General features: G+C 37.8%; 2 protein-coding genes across 2 annotated transcripts; one reads left to right on the top strand and one right to left on the bottom strand.

The window, feature by feature from the left end:
• Positions 1-424: 424 nt before the first annotated feature.
• On the top strand, positions 425-13,112 carry LOC112506414 (transcription initiation factor IIA large subunit-like). The gene is made up of 11 exons (XM_025110429.1): positions 425-644; positions 828-998; positions 1,406-1,594; positions 1,808-1,859; positions 1,987-2,045; positions 6,677-6,796; positions 9,854-9,994; positions 11,708-11,771; positions 11,868-12,028; positions 12,518-12,601; positions 12,741-13,112. Exons 1-11 carry the CDS (start codon positions 522-524, stop codon positions 12,762-12,764), a joined length of 1,188 nt encoding a protein of 395 aa, XP_024966197.1. The 5' UTR covers positions 425-521; the 3' UTR covers positions 12,765-13,112.
• Positions 13,113-14,296: 1,184 nt separating this feature from the next.
• On the bottom strand, positions 14,297-16,312 carry LOC112505681 (lisH domain-containing protein C1711.05-like). The gene is made up of 3 exons (XM_025109585.1): positions 16,186-16,312; positions 15,842-16,081; positions 14,297-15,569 (listed from the first exon to the last, which is right to left on the bottom strand). The coding sequence occupies exons 1-3, from the start codon at positions 16,310-16,312 to the stop codon at positions 14,428-14,430; spliced, it is 1,509 nt and encodes a 502-aa protein (XP_024965353.1). The 3' UTR covers positions 14,297-14,427.
• Positions 16,313-17,215: the final 903 nt, after the last annotated feature.

The following is a 17,215-nucleotide window of genomic DNA, read 5'->3' as shown; positions in this document are numbered from 1 at the left end:
TTAGATTTTTTATATTTAAAATGAGATGTTTATCCTGTATTTGATTGTGTTTATCTGCAGTTAGTTACACGAATTCAGTTATGGGATGAAATCGGATAGGGATGAAATTGTTTAGGGATGAACGGGTTTAAGAGTCTTAAGAGTTTAAGAGTTTAAGAGTTTTTAAGAGTTTTAGTCAAATGCTTTATAATATAGTATAGATAAAAATGAAAGTCATAATTTAAGTAACATAAAGACGAAAATAAAAATTTCTAGAAACCATAGGGACTAAAAACGGTAATTTACTCTTTAAAAGTTTGATATTTGGAAATGTGGTGGAGAGAAATAGGAGTGGGTAAAGGAAGACACGTAGACCACCACGCGCATATAATAAACGGATGCAAACCTATTTATATTCCCCTCTTTATACCCTTTTTCTGTTCCGCACCCAATCTAATCCCTCTCGCCTCCAAGCCCTAAAACCTTCCCCAATTTCTACTCTCAAATCTAACATCGTACCTACGCCCTGTGGGATCGGCGAAATGGCAAGTTCCACCACCAGCACTGTCTATGTCCAAGTCATCGAGGACGTTATCAGCAAAATCAGAGAAGAGTTTATCAACAGCGGTGGCCCCGGCGAAGGAGTCCTTAACGAACTTCAAGGAGTGAGTGATTTTCGATTTTTTTTTTGTTTTTGTTTTGAGCTAATCATGGCTGATTTATTTTATTTTTTTTCAGTTTTGATTCAGTGTACTGGTTTTTGTGCGAGTTGGATTTTAGTTATGCTTGTAATTTGGATCTAATTTGCGATTAATCTTGTGCTTTCTGGGGATTGGGTTATGTTATAGTTATGGGAGTTGAAGATGATGCAAGCTGGGGCTATATTTGGCCCAATTGACAGATCTGCTTCGAAGTTGGCGGCTCCTGGGGCTCCGACAAACCCTGTTCATGATCTTAATGTACCCTATGAAGGACCTGAAGAGTACGAAACGCCTACTGCTGATTTACTTTTTCCTCCGGTGAGTTGTCTGTGGTAAATTATAGGTTTGATTGGATGCTTATGTTAACTTCCCTGTAAGTGGGTGCCCTTTCAACTGTCTAATACTACCTCACTCCGAGAAAATCATGCCATCTTAAAATTGGATACATTTAATGTATTCAAGTTTTCCCACAACTATATGAGTACATAGATACACATGTTATGTGAGGGATTTTTGTGTTAATATCATAGCGAGCCTAGTATTTGCGTGATTTCGTTTTGGGAAGAGAATTACATTGTGGATATAAAGGGAGCCTAATGTGATTCTGCATTTGGGAGTGAGGCAGGCAGGTTGATACATTTGTAGAGCAGTTATTTGAGTTATTGTTTATGCCTTCATCATTTGTTTCTTTAAGTAGTATTGTTTGTGTGCCGACACCATTACAGACTCCAATGCAAACACCTTTGCCTGCTCAAACACCATTACCAGGAACAGCCCCAACACCTTTACCAGGGACGGTGGATAGTTCCTACAACATACCGACTGGGGGCACTCCCATTACCCCAAATGATTATCCTCCTGTGAACGAGGATGGAGCTTCGGAAAGCAGAGCTGGGAGACCTAGTCCATACATGGTATGCACATCTTTTTTGCCCAATAAATTTTTAATGATTTAATGATATTTTCGTCCAAGTGATTCAATTCCACTGATGTTAATTCTTTATTCACACGATTCTTCACATTGTTTTCAGAAGAGTCGAAAGGGTACTTTATATATCCAAATACCCAGTTCAATGCAAAACCCAGTTATAGACTTCATTAATAATATTTGTGATTTCTTTGTACAGCAACCACCTTCTCCTTGGTTAAACCAAAGGCCCCCTCTTGATGTTAATGTTGGTAAGTTTCATATTGATGGCTGAAACTGATATGTATGTATTCATCCCCTATACAGTCTACAACTAGTATTTTTATTGCTGTAATACAATGATGATCATTTACTATTATTAGCTATTTTTTCTTCCAGCTTATGTGGAAGGGCGTGAAGAGGTCGAAAGAGGAGTCGCCGGTCAACCCACTACTCAGGTTACCATAGTGATACTATTATTATTGAATATCATATGGCAAAGTTTAGCTGCGCTGAAGTTCTTTTTTCACCTTGCCATGGTCTTTTACAATCTTCAGCACAACCCCTTCCTTAATTATAAATTACAATGAGACTTTTGGAAACAAGGATCAAGCGTCTTGTGTTTGGTTCTAGTTGGCTTGGATGAAAATATGTATGCTGTTCAGATTTGTTACATTATGGTAACTTCTAGTTACCTTTGCTTGTTTATTGTCTTGTTATTTTTTAAAATATTTCTTTCCCCTTCAACAATTTTTCGTGAAAAACGTTGGAGCTTCAGTTCACATGAGTTTCAACTATATACCCCACCTTAGAAAAATGGGTGACACGTGGTGAGTTATTTTTCCATATAACTATTAACATTTCTCTCTATAGTTGCATATCCAAGAAATTCTCATTGCGTAATACAAGTAAATGAACTTCAGTTGAGCTTGATCCATGTTCTTTCCAGCAATCTGTACATGTCTAAAAGAACTAATGCTTCAAAGCATATGCCACAAAATTCATTCGGTTAAAAGTTGAATTCGACTTCAAGACTCTTATTTTTATATGATCTTGCGACCATGGGGGTCAAGTTTGGGTTGAATGAATTTGTTATCTAGGCTCTAGATCGATTTTGTGCTCCTTGTGGACTCTTGATGTTCATTCCATTCAAGATAAAACACACTACGTTTCAATCTTATAAAAAGGATTTTTGCAACTATATTGAGCTCCGATCTGCATGTACCTATAGATTGGTCTCACTGCTCTACATGCCTATGATCACGAGGGAATCCTGACCTTAAAAACTGCTCCTTAATATGCCTTTGTTTTGTTACCATATATGTTAGGCCTATTAGATACCTTGGGTTTGGGAATGTAGCAAGGAGAACGAAGATTTCTCTTCTTCCACTACCTTAGAAACAAAAGCAGGACTAGAGATGATGAATGAGTAACTTGTAATGGTAGATTCATTCAGTTCATTTCCTTCCATTTCTCTAGGTCTCATCTTCATTAGCTAGTAATTCCAGATTAGTTTATATGTCATGTTCCATAAACTTAAAGAAAGAATTGAGATATGAGTTTAACATCTTTTACCTTTAGGATTAGAGTAACCAAAGCACAAGTTAGATTAGAGATGTCCTTGCTGAATTAAGATACGGAGCGCCATTTAGGCCCATAGCCTTGGTTGGATCCATCTCATTTCCCGTAAACCAGCTAACGAAGTGCTCCCCCCCTCTCTTCAAAATCCATGATTTCCATCCAGGAGGTGATATTTGTAGCTTTTGATTGCCACTAGACAAGAAAGGACCTCTCCATTATAGCTCCGAGGCTCTCAGCCATTGGGACTTCCATCTAATATTTGCCGATCGCACATGTAGTATGTCTTAGGCCACCAAAGTTAAATATGTTATGAATTACTCCAGGTAAAAATACACTCGTCTACCTTTAAATAACCAAGGAATTTGTTAAGAACCAATGTAATTTTGACTAAAAACAAAGAGAACATTAATGAAAACACAAAACCTGCCTGCTATTGAGAGGCAACCGCCTCTTGCAAGGATGCCTAATTTGATTCAAACTTTCTGGGATGAAAAGTTGAAAACTAACGTAATGATCAATCTCTTGTAGTTCCTACGTATAGAGTTGCTTAATTACGGAAATAATATAATTACCTAATTTGCTGATCTACCCTAAATATACTTTTGAATCAGCCGAGACCCACGTCCGGGCCTATACTACCCTCCTCCCCCCAACACTCACAAAAAAGCCACCTTGCCCTAAAGGTGGAAGTTTACAACTTGTTAGTGCCTTTTGTCTTCAACAGCCTGGGTTCCTCCTCTTCTGGCTCCACACTAATAAAAACGGTTTCTTAGTCTTCCTCACCAGCTACTAAGAGGATCCTAAGACATGAGAGGAGTCATGGTGCCTTGGAGCGAACTTGTCGTTGCATTTAAAGCACAAATCTTTGGCCATCCTATCTTGTAATTCTGCCTAAATCATCTCTTTGACCCCCGACTGGGGCCTGGTGACACTCGGAGAGATACCTTTTTAATTTCTTAGTTGCTGGTTTGAAAATGCTATCAAGATTTTGCCAAACCTTTCCCACAGAGAGTAACCTCGCATTGGACTGCTGACATGGCATGAACAAATTTTTTTGTGGTTCTATATATAAAGGAAGTATTCTTTTCCAATTATGAAACCCAATAAATACAAATAAAATGGGTTTCTTAGTCTTCCTAACCAACTACTAAGAGGATCCTAAGACATGAGAGGAGTCATGGTGCCTTGGAGCGAACTTGTTGTTGCATTTAAAGCACAAACCGTTGGCCTTCCTATCTTGTAATTCTGCCTAAATCATCCCTTTGAACCCCGACTAGGGCCTGGTGACACTTGGGGAGATACCTTTTTAATTTCTTAGTTGCGGGTTTGAAAATGCTATCAAGATTTTGCCAAACCCTTCCCACAGGGAGTAACCTCGCATTGGACTGCTGACATGGCATGAACGAAATTTTGTGGTTCGATATATAAAGAAAGTATTCTTTTCCAATTATGAAACCCAACAACTACTAATAAAATAGGTTTCTTAGTCTTCCTTACCAACTACTAAGAGGATCCTAAGACATGAGAGGAGTCATGGTGCCTTGGAGCGAACTTGTCGTTGCATTTAAAGCACAAACCTTTGGCCTTCCTATCTTGTAATTGGGGCCTGGTGACACTTGGGGAGATACCTTTTTAATTTTTTAGTTGTTGGTTTGAAAATGCTATCAAGATTTTGCCAAACCCTTCCCACAAAGAGTAACCTCGCAAGGACTGCTGACATGAACGAAATTTTTTGTGGTTCGATATATAAAGAAAGTATTCTTTTCCATGTATGAAACCCAATAACTACTAATAAAATCGTTTTCTTAGTCTTCCTCACCAACTACTAAGAGGGTCCTAAGACATGAGAGGAGTCATGGTGCCTTGGAGCGAACTTGTCGTTGCATTTAAAGCACAAACTTTTAGCCTTCCTATCTTGTAATTCTGCCAAAATCATCCCTTTGACTCTCAATTGGGGCCTGGTGACACTTGGGGAGATACCTTTTTAATTTCTTAGTTGCTGGTTTGAAAATGCTATCAAGATTTTGCCAAACCCTTCCCATAGAGAGTAATCTCGCATTGGATTGCTGACATGACATGAACGATTTTTTTTGTGTATATAAAGAAAGTATTCTTTTTCAATTATGAAACCCAACAACTACTAATAAAATCGGTTTCTTAGTCTTCCTCACCAACTACTAAGAGGATCCTAAGACATGAGAAGAGTCATGGTGCCTTGGAGCGAACTTGTCGTTGCATTTAAAGTACAAACCCTTGGCCTTCCTATCTTGTAACCATGCCTAAATCATCCCTTGACCCCCGACTAAGGCCTGGTCACACTTGGGTAGATGCCTTTTTAAATTTCTTAGTTGCTGCCTTGCTGGTTTGAAAATGCTATCAAGATTTTGCCAAACCCTTCCCACAGAGAGTAACCTCGCATCGGACTTCTAACATGGCATGAACGAAATTTTTTGTGGTTCAATATATAAAGAAAGTATTCATTTCCAATTATGAAACCCAACAACTACTAATAAAATAGGTTTCTTAGTCTTCGTCACCAACTACTAAGAGGATCCTAAAACATGAGAGGAGTCATGGTGCCTTGGAGCGAACTTGTCGTTGCATTCAAAGCACAAACCTTTGGCCTTCCTATCTTGTAATTCTGCCTAAATCATCCCTTTGACCCTCAATTGGGGCCTGGTGACACTTGGGGAGATACCTTTTTAATTTCTTAGTTGCTGGTTTGAAAATGCTACAAGATTTTGCCAAACCCTTCCCACAGAGAGTAACCTCGCATTGGACTGTTGACATGCATGAACGAAATTTTTTGTGGTTCAATATATAAAGAAAGTATTATTTTCCAATTATGAAGTCCAAAAACTACTAATAAAATCGGTTTCTTAGTCTTCCTCACCAACTACTAAGAAGATCCTAAGACATTTGAGGAGTCATGGTGCCTTGGAGTGAACTTGTCGTTGCATTTAAAGCACAAACCTTTGGCCTTCCTATCTTGTAATTCTGCCTAAATCATCCCTTTGACCCCCAATTGGGGCCTGGTGACACTTGGGGAGATACCTTTTTAATTTCCTAGTTGTTGGTTTGAAAGTGCTATCAAGATTTTGCCAAACCCTTCCCACAGAGAGTAACCTCGCATTGGACTGCTAACATGCCATGAACAATTGTTTTTTTTTTTTGTGGTTCGATATATAAAGTATTCTTTTCCAATTACAAAACCCAACAAACCCAGTATATCCCATCCAGAAGTGGGATTTGGTGTTTTGGCATAATAACTATGCTTTAGATATAGCTTTTGGTTGACACACTATGAAAAACAGAGGCATTCAAGTGCGTTAGTTACATATCCTAGCCTTTTGCGGTATGTGTGATGTCTCTTATGCATTAACTTACAACACCTGTATTTTTACTCCAATGGAGAAATTATTGATATATTCCATTTTTTAAGCAACCCTTGTATGCCGAACTTAACGTTCCATATCTCTGATCTTATTGATTTTAATTTTAATTCTAGGATTTCTTCCAAGCATCTACTGGGAAGCGGAAGAGGGACGATTTTTCTTCACAATATCGTCCAGGTGGATATATTCCACAGCAAGATGGAGCTGGAGACGTGTTTGCTGACAAGTCTGAGGTGCAGCTTCTTGGTGCTTATCTCTTTTAAATGTTACCATTTGGTCATATGTTTACCATTTGGTCATATGTTTAGCCCGCTGACGTTCTATGTTATGTTATACAATAGCTTTTTGTGGTTCTTTTGGCATTGAAGTGTATGATAAGAGTTGATGCAAATATTCATGCTGGTTCAGTTTTTTATATCATGAAAAATTGAAAATACTACATCCTCTTCATTTCATTTATACTTGCAGGAGAAGATTTTTCCTTCGATCTAAGTGTGTAATAGCAGAGAGGCTATCAGTAGAAACTTATAAAATAGTTAAAGCATACATAGAAATAGGAGTGTGTGTATATATGTAATGACATGGTCAACTCTCTCTCCCCCCCGGGGTGTCTTGTGTGCACACATGCAGGCACCATACTTTTAATCTTTGAAGTGATTATTCAAAACTCTTATTCCCTAATGAGGTAAAGGATCTTATTTGCTATGGATATGGTTCATGGTTGTCATGATCATCTCAGATCATTAGCTTCAACACCTTTGGTTTAACTGTGGTCATTTGTCAAGACGAAAGCCTACTAGTATGTTCTAAGAACATTTGACAGTTTGACACCTCGTTTTGATTTTAATTCTTACACCTTTAATCTCCATCACAACAAGTTTTGAGTTTCCGGCACCGCAATCTCAAAATTTATGAGCAAGGCATATCATTGGAACCTTACTTGTATTGTGCACAAGCAGAGGCACCCTAAACAAGCTGCTATTAAACCCCATGCAGAATACCTTACTGTTTAAGTATATCAATTTTGTGGTCAGCCAATACTTTCAACTAGGAAAATAATGTGAATCCATTGTTGCAATTAAAATGATGTATTTCTTCACTTGAAATTCTCTTTTCCAAAATTGCTTCTACATCTTCATGGATCATATCAGAGAGGGCACATGCACCCTTTCATTGGTAGAGAAGAAATGTGAGTAAAACTGAAAATGAAGCTGAATATTGAGGGCCAACCAATCAATCAAAATCCTAGAAAATATACCAACAGCTTGGACCACCATTGGTGGTGCCTTAAGCACTGCCCATACTGAAATTGCACCATTAGCTTAGACGAACTATTATGTGCTGACTGAACACAAATAACAGATGAGAAAGGAAAACAAAAACAAAGGAAAACTTTAGCAATTAATGTATACAGGACATGTTCTTTTTTTTCTTTCTTGTCTGTGTATTTGTGCCTTACCTTTTGCTAGCATTTTCATATTGGAGTTTGTCATATTTCTATATTAAGGTTTGTAGGAATCTTACGATCAATGCCTCAGTTTTACACTTGTTGCAACTTTCATCTTCTTGAGTCTTGACAGTGGAAGTGAAAATATCTTTCCTTTTTATGCGAAATCATGATTTAAGTAACTTGACTTTGATCATGATGATGATTTCTTCTCTACCTACATGAGGATGTCATTTATGGTTTTAATCTGTATACATTAGCGTGACTAAGAAAATATATGAATTACACCTTACAAGATGTTGCTGGGGTGAGATTGGATTTTTTCAGTTTTCTTAGTTGAAACATTCTATCATTTTTACCTTGTGTTAAAGTTGATTAGGGTTTTGGTACTAACAGAAAGGTGGAAGGAAAGCTAAAAGCGTATGAAGGCAACTCTGACTAAGCCTATGAGCATAAGATTATGATTTTTTTCTTGGTGGACTGGGGGTTGAGGCTTTTAGGACATGAACGTCATCTTCTTTGACTCTGATGTTTTCCATATGCAAGACATTAACGCATTTGTTTTTCTTCCTTTAGAGTGGGAAAGGTAGTGTGAGTCTTGTCTATGAACGTTCTGCAATGAATGGTTAAGTCTTGAAAATCTGATCCGATCAACATCTTCAATGAATTGAAATGTAGAAGTTGATGATTATCAACGAGTATAATGATATTTCCAACATTTCCACGATCAAGATTCCATACTTTCCATGAGGTTTCAATCTATAAGTATCCTATTAGAATGCTAGGATCTGTATTTCGCTCCACATGTCCGACCATATTATTAATCCGTTCAAGGAGAGATCTAATCTATTGCATCATGTTGCCTTTCTCCATTGATGTTTCCTGCCAACTCCAAGGATCTTGCGATTTCGTTGTTAAGGGGGAAGAAGCTGAACACCATCTTCTCTGGCACTAACAGGTGATAGTTGGCACTAGAGATGCACAAAAAAGCCCAAGCTTGAAGCCCGGGCCTAGTGAGCCCGAAGCCTGATCAGGCCGAACTTTTGGGGGAAGGCTTGATCCGGAAAAGCATGGCCTGAAAAAGCCCCAGCGGTCCCTTTTTTAACCCCAAAGTCTGACCCGGCCTGGGCCTATGTAAGCCCGGGACAGTTTTTGCTCACTAAAAATGGGTTTGGAAGGCCTGGGCCCAGGTCCAAAGAAGTCCCTGCCTTGTGCATCTCTAGCTGGCAGGGTAACCCAATATACAATGTGAACTGCCTTGCTTGAAGGAAGATTATAGTATGATTAGATGTTTGCATATTCTCAGTTTTACAGAATTGCTTGTCAATATTTCCCATTTGTTTATTCCTTCTTTGAGTCTTCGGAGTGATGAGGGTTTTTACTCCGCCTTCAGCTTTAGCTTTCCTTTCAGTTTTTATATCCCAAATAGACTTTGTGTTCAAGTATCACCATCTTCATACTTTTAGAAAGGCTGAATGACATGTTGGCCTGAGTTAAGTTCGTTGCCAAACAATCTGGTTCATTTATTAGTTAAATGTGACATGTTGTCTCTGTACTACCACACCAGATTTTCATCTTCTGAAAATTAAAACCAATCTCATGTTGGCAATTGCAAATATTTATTAACAAGTGGAGCTGATCGATTCTAAGAACGCATTAAAAATTACTTTTCATAGTAATTAATAAGATTAGGGGTTAATGTCAAGAAAGATGGTTGAAGACTTTCAAGAAAGATGATTGAGTACATATTCTCAGGATTCATTCGTTTTTTCTGTTTATTATCTTATCATTTGTATATTCCTTGTATGATAAAAATCCTTACAATCATATGATTATTTCTCAGGTTGGTCAAGGAAGTCGTTCTCAACTTGGAATTGTCATTGCTGGTAACAAAAAGCTAGGGCACGGACTTAAGTTATCTCAAATTCCTCAATTGGATGGACCTATTCCTGATCCCTATGATGATGCAGTTTCTACACCAAATGTGAGCATATGCTTGTTTATCAGGAACAAGTCTTGAACTTATATCTGCGTTAATATCACTGCTATTCCAACCTACAGTTAGTACAATCAGTTATTGAGATGTGTTGTCTGCCATATTGGTCCCTATTACGCCATGCACATTGACTGTAATAGTTGCACACTTTGCTTCTATTCTTTTCTATGTGCTTCTTCAATTTGAGGCATGCCAAGCTGAAATGTTTTTGGTGTGAGTTTGGGCCATGCTTTAAGAAAAGGGAAACAGAATTTTCATGGTACCAATCTATTGCAGTCTGATTAGTGTAAAAGCCACTATGTACGACCTGAAAGGGATGTTTGATATAAATTTTTTTACATGGCGTACAACAATCAGGATGTAATCTAGTATTGAGGTTCTTGGGCAGAATCACTGTAGTTTTATCATTGTGGGTGCATCCTGGATTCATGCATACTTTTGTTTAGTTTTTCACTGTTAGCTTGTCTAATGTGTTTTAGATTTATATCTTCTGTACATTTTCTTGGAACATAAAAGGTATGCTTTAGTTTGATTTAGACTGGTCTTTCTCTACAATTGCCTTACACATTTGTTATTGAGGTTCAATATCTGATGCAGTAATGGAAAGCTCTAGGAACTTAGAATCATTCTTTTGCTACAGACAGGATCTTTTTTAGATGCATCATGAACTATTCAATTTCTTAACATGGAAGATAGATAATAGAAGACTTCTGAATTGGAAACTTTTAGTAGAACTTAAAGGCCCTAGGATGCTAGATGAATAAACATAACCTAAGTTGATGACACTCAATCCAGAAGTAGTCCCTTCGCATATCTGAAGGTGTCAATATGTTCGAAATGGACTTGTTATATTTTCTGGATTTAGGCGAGGCATCCTTGGGGATTAATGCTTGCTAGAACAAGGGTACTCCAATTTCTGAAGTTCGCTTTGTTGTTCCAAAACTACTTTACCACAAATGCAAGCTGCAGACCTTTTCTGTGAACCATAGCTAAAGCAGTAAATATTTGGAAACTCTAATACATATTTATAAAATCTATGGTGCATTCGAAGATTTTGTCTGTACGAAACTGTTCCAATGTATGTGCATGGATAGCTTAGCCATTGTATTCCTTGCTCCCCTACCCTGTTTGACCTACTAGAAAGGGAAAAAAACTACACCTGCTTTGAAGTACCCGAAGCCACTTTGGCTTGTTTGACTATATTTTTGCCTGCCTGTGCTTTCTTGATTGAATGATGTCATTGAATGTGAAGTCTTGGCTAATCTGATTTTGTTTTAGATGTTGTTTTCTTTTATTCTGCTGTCTATAGTCATAACATGAGCTACTGGAAATTTGCAGTTCATCAACTCCCATACCTGATTTTCAAGCTTGATTGAGACATAGACATACTCCACACATCTTGTTCTTTGCTGCTTATTTGTTAGGTCACTCAGGTTATAGAACACATGGACCTATAGAATGATTTCTTTAGGAGTTGAACCAATCTCCTCTTGCTACCAGAGGACAAATCTTGGTATTCACATGAGATGGGTTCCAGCCAAAATTAATTATTTATATCTTCTGTATAAAGTTTTCTTTAGGAGAGCGAAGTAGATTGGTATATAAAGAAGTTGATCTATCCCTATTATATGATTCTGCCAGTATTTTTGTGTGTGTGTGTGAAAATTAGCCAAATTCATATTTGTGATCTTGAACTTGAAGATATACAACTACCAAGGAGTTGTCAATGAAGACTATAATGTAGCGAACACACCAGCACCCCCAGGTAAATAATTCATTTATTTTAAAATAGATATACGAGTCTCTTAGTTGATTATTCTCAATTTGAAATTGGTATTTCTTGTTATATGCATCTATTAAGAGCTACAAGCACCAACTCCTGCCATGGTCAACCAGAATGATGTTATAGACGATGATGAAGAAGAGCCTTTGAATGAAAATGACGATGATGATGATCTGGATGATGTGGACCAAGGCGAAGAACTAAGTACACATCACCTAGTTCTGGCTCAGTTTGACAAGGTAAAATACATGCATTTATCACAATTACTAACATCTCAAAAAAGAGTTTGTCCTTTGTTTTGCAAATACTTCGTCCATTTTCTTTCTAGGTAATTATTCAATTACCGTCGTTGCATAGAATTGATGATACTGATTTGAGCCAGTCTTTAATTATGCCGGGTAAATAAGACATTCATTTGTCTTAATAATTAACTAAATGACAATTTTACCCTTAATAATACAGGGAGTAATAAAATTCTCAATCTCATTATTAAGGGTAGAATTGGAAGGTAGGCACTTACTACTGAAAGTACAATGTAGTAATCAAAACCCCACCCGTCGTTCAGATTATTACCAATTATGGCGTTTGAAAAGCATTTTGTTTGGACACCCGAAATTGAAATGTGAACTCTGTTGTTTGGACAAATGGAGTGCTACAATTTTTGTTGTTTTATGTGGTTTTCATTTATTTTCGTTATCATATATCATGAAAATAAAACTGGTTGGCAGGTGACTCGTGCAAAGAGCAGGTGGAAATGCACTCTCAAGGACGGCATTATGCACATAAACAACAAAGATGTTTTGTTCAATAAGGTTCGTTCTGTTCATTTTGCCGTAGAGTTATTTTGGAACAAATCAATCCTCTTCTTAACCGCAAGGTCCGCAACACATGCAATGGTACTCGTTGAATCTTATTGCTTTCCAACTTCTTGATGGTGCTTTTCTTTGTCAGGCGACAGGCGAGTTTGACTTCTGATTATGCCCAACATCAGCCCGAAAACTTGTCAACTGACGGCCGCTACTCTCTGATTAATAGCTCAAGTCCACTTTTGAGTTTAAAAAGAACTTCAAATGAGAAAGGGGAAAAGCATACCAGCTGTATATAAAGTGGGAGAGCTTCTTATTTGGCCCTGGTATTTAATTCATGGCTACTTTTGAGTTACCTGCAGAAACTGGACCTTTCTTACATGGATGGCTAATTCCAGTTATACCCTTTGGGCTTTTTGGTCAACTTTATGTCACATTGCATTATTTATCTATCATTTACTACCATTAAAATTGTCTCCATTTGTTCTGAATGTTCCTTAATTCAAATTTGTTGCCTATGATTAATGTACCTCCCTTAATTTAGAACATAGGTTTCAGAAAACTAACGAATTTTGATCTTTTTTGAGGTTGATGTAAGAAATCTCAATATCTAATTTTATAAAATTGCATTAGTGTTTATTTTTCGCCGTAAAATTTCCATCCATTCGGATGTGATTTTTTTAGGATTTATTAAATGAATAGGGATTTCGCGGGCTTCAGGATATGGTTAGTCTTTCAATGGAGGTTCAAATAAGAAGGTTAAATATCGTCAGAGGTAAGAAGAGAAGATTCATATGTGAATCATTGAAAAAATCAGGCAAAATCTGTTTGAAGATGCATATGTGAATCGATATTACAGATTATTCATATGGGTTCACATATACATCTTCAAATGAAACTTTATTAATGATTCACATGTGAACTTCTCTTCTTACCTTCTCACGGTATTTAACCTTCTTATTTAAACCGACCACTAGTTTTTTTATAGTCGTTAAATTATTTCTTACACATGCATACTTGGATGGTAGATCATTACATCCCATGTATCAATGCCACCATTTTATTCATTATACTTTTTATCTGTTCCTTTTTAATTTTGTTTTGCTATCCGGGATTCTTTACAGAAACAGTCTCTCTATCCTTTGCGGTAGAGACAAGTTCTGTGTACATCCTACTTCAGATCCTACCTTAGTGTTACATATATTTGGGTTCATTTAATTTGGTTTTGCATAACAGATATCATTAGACATCAGAAGAACAATACACACGCATCTTCATATCTTCTGCATCATTTGAACTCTTGCAATAAGTTTCATTTGCATTAATAAAAAAAAAAGGTACATAATTAGCTTTATCTTGAGGAACCCTATTGGTTTAAGCTTGGGCTCCAAAGGTCAAAAGTGTCTGGAGGTTCCTGGTTCGAACCCAACGAGGAATAAAAAATTCCCTTGTAGCCATGGAGGTTCAAATGCGGTGACTCCGGGCTACCCGCTTTGGATTAGTCGGCTCGCATAGCTGGTTGGATATCCAATTAATCAAAAAAAATCCAAAACAATTGTTTAAATTGTTAAAAGAAGTTATATTTAGATAACGTCCTCTTTGCCGTGTCTCACGGGCCGAGTTCTGCTATACAGTTTTTCAGTTAGATCGGAGAATCCTTCCATGATTTTCTTCTTCGATAGCTGCATCCAAAATCTTGTTAAATAATATGAACTCTAAAATACAACCGAATGCTCAGCATTCATCATGATTGTTGGGTTGTGCAGTACGGCGATATGCAGCTTATGAAACAGGCAGATAATACCTTCATTACTGTAGCTGAAAGCTGGAACTCAAGTCTGGTTAGCCACAGAGATAGGAACCCGAATTGTGTTGGTTTCAGAATGCTTAGGAACCTGAGTCTGGTTGGGACTAGATATAGGAACCTGTTTTGCTTTAGTGTCAGTATGGCTATGAACCTGGGTTGCATCAGAGTTCGTCTGGGCAGGAGCCCGAGTCCCGTTAGCACTGGAGCCATGACCCAAAGGCGACGAGCTTGTTTTGGTAGGGGAGTGAACACAGGTCGAAGTTTGGTTCAACCCTTTGTTGGCGTTTTGACTGGATGAGGTAGCCAAGGAGTTTAAACTCGTGTTATCGTTCGGACTCGATCCTAAGTTCTGGTTTTGATAGGAAGCAATGGTCGACTTAAACGTTTGGTTTAGATTCGAAGAGGCATTTGACATCCCTAAACTATGCCTCGGACTAAAAGAAACATTTTTCGACCCCGTCTTGGTGTTTAAGTTCTCAGAAGCTGGTTTCGACTTCAAGTCCGAGTTTGTATCGTTAGCAACTATTGATGAATTTGCCTCAGAGTTCGACAGTTTACTTGTTGACTCAGAAGGCTCGTCATTTTTCAGAGACGAGCTCATGACCTCTCTCACCTTATCTCGCCTAGGGCTTATCGTCTGTGTAATTACTTGCGAAAGCTCACGCTCATCTCCTCCGGGCTCAAACTTGTGCATCAAATATTCTTTCATCGAGAACCCTTTATCCCATGTATGTGATTCGTCCTTCATGTCCTCCCCCTCTTTGACACTTTCGTCAGCTTTGCTCGCAACACTCTTTGAAGTCGAAACTTTGAGGCCCGAGAATTTTGAACCGCTTTCTGGCAAATCATGTACTTTGGAAACATGCGCTGTGGTTGGTACTTGATTATTGGCATCGGTTTCGCTAGCAACAACGGATGTATCTGGTGGTGGTTGATTATTGGATTGTGCCTTCGTTATGGCGTTGGTGCTACTAGAGTTCGCACGCTCGTCTTCGCTTTTCTCAAGCGCCTGATCCGATTGGACCCTAGACACCTGTTGGATCGGAGCGCATGGTTCCCGAGCATTGCTTGTTGTGTAATGATTCTGGATTCTTGTTACGGGAGCTTCTCGATGATGATCTCTTGATGCCTGTTTGTGGGTATCGGGTGCAAGCTTGGGTCCGTTCACTGAAATACACACACATACCCATTTTAATCGTAAACAATCGTACCTCAGTATAAGAATACATTGCTTGGTGAAAACACTAAAATACTTGCACATTCCCCTTTTAACCTACTTGGTGAAAACACTTTGTCGTAACTGTAAACAGTCGTATGTGCTAGCACCGACTTCTTATGGTTAAATGGGAATGCGGAATAAGACGTCAAACATATAAACAGTCTTATTTCACATCCTCATTTTTAACCACAAGATAGTGAAACGTAAGAGAATACATTACTTGGTGCACTCCGGTACTTGGCTTCTTCTTCTCGACCAACACTCGATGGAGGAGTGGTGGAAGGACCTCGTGACTCATTTTCGTCATGATGCTTCTTCCCGCTCAAAGAACACTTCAACTTTCTGGCCTTATCTTTTACTTTTGCCAACACCGACTTCTTGTTATGGTGGTTCCCATCGTCTGCTTGATCTTGGTTCTTTCTCTGTTTCTGTGACCAGTTTGAGTCTTCAACTACGAAAAAAAAAGCAGCAAAAGAAGTTGATCAGAATTCTAGAAACCGTATTCTCTCCATCATTTTCTTTTTTGCACAAGATTGAATCTAAAAGAAAAAGAATGAATATTACTTTGCAAAAGCTGTTGGAACGTCAGGGAGGTGGTTTGAGGTTTGGCACTTTTGAAGTGCAACAAGTTCTGAAGTCGTTGAGCATTTGGGACGTCTGAGGCGGTTTGCAAATCGTCTGGCCTGGCCATCGTTACGAACTCGGGAACATATGTGTACACAACTCTATGTCGAGTTGTTGCTATTGAAATTGAGGAAAAAGAATGAAAATAAAGAGATGGTGGTGATCTATTTCCATGCCTTAGTTTGAGGCTCTTTTGTGAACAACATATGATATGTAGACCACCTCACTTGAATTTAGGTTGACCAATCATTCTCCTTTGAAATAGCCTTTTTTTTAGTTTTTTTTATAAATTAAAATCTGTAAAAATGTATATATATATATATATATATATATATATATTTTTTTTTTTTTTATCTCTTAGGTTCAAAGTAATATAGTTTTTACGGTGTTATTCCATGATACTGTATATGTGAATCACCTTCATGTTCTCTTCAAGAAATACGTATACAAATTATACAGAATAAACTTTATGAAATTTTCTTTTGACAAATACAAGTACAAGATCAGAAATCAAAATTTAAAACTCTCTAAATTGGTAACAATATTGATGGGATCTCTCTGGCAGATTCAAGGGACGATAACACTGGCTTACTCCGGCCTTAACTCGGTCCGTATTATATCAAATGCCCACTTTCATTAAGGATCTACGGATGGATAAGTACTATTAAATCCTCAACCAACCAATTAGAAGAGACCACACTTGTAGTTAACGAGGCATAAAACAGAAACTGTCTTGTCTGTCTTGTCAAGAAGTGAGCAACTATGTTTCTGTCTCTGCTAACCTTCTGGACCTTAAAGCAATATCAGTTCCAAATCGAAACAAAATTGGGTATGATTACATAACCTACAACCCTTCTTGGATTTGGATATTGTTGAATGGATACTAATTAAATATTTGATCTCATATAAGCTTTTCTTTGGAAGTATATGATATTTATATACATGTTTACTATTAATGAAATTTGAACCC

Source organism: Cynara cardunculus (genome assembly GCF_001531365.2).
Source record: "Cynara cardunculus var. scolymus isolate 2C chromosome LG 2, CcrdV1, whole genome shotgun sequence".
Taxonomy (NCBI): Eukaryota; Viridiplantae; Streptophyta; class Magnoliopsida; order Asterales; family Asteraceae; genus Cynara; species Cynara cardunculus.
Note: the sequence above shows the minus strand (reverse complement) of the source record. Positions and strands in the feature narration are given on the sequence as shown.

Coding starts and splice junctions, on each gene's coding strand:
- LOC112506414 (XM_025110429.1), top strand. CDS start 522: ATGGCAAGTTCCACCACCAGCACTGTCTATGTCCAAGTCATCGAGGAC. Junction 999..1,405: donor CTGATTTACTTTTTCCTCCG/GTGAGTTGTCTG, acceptor ACACCATTACAG/ACTCCAATGCAAACACCTTT. Junction 9,995..11,707: donor ATGCAGTTTCTACACCAAAT/GTGAGCATATGC, acceptor TTGAACTTGAAG/ATATACAACTACCAAGGAGT.
- LOC112505681 (XM_025109585.1), bottom strand. CDS start 16,312: ATGGCCAGGCCAGACGATTTGCAAACCGCCTCAGACGTCCCAAATGCT. Junction 16,082..16,185: donor GTTCCAACAGCTTTTGCAAA/GTAATATTCATT, acceptor TTGCTGCTTTTT/TTTTCGTAGTTGAAGACTCA. Junction 15,570..15,841: donor CAAGTACCGGAGTGCACCAA/GTAATGTATTCT, acceptor TGTGTATTTCAG/TGAACGGACCCAAGCTTGCA.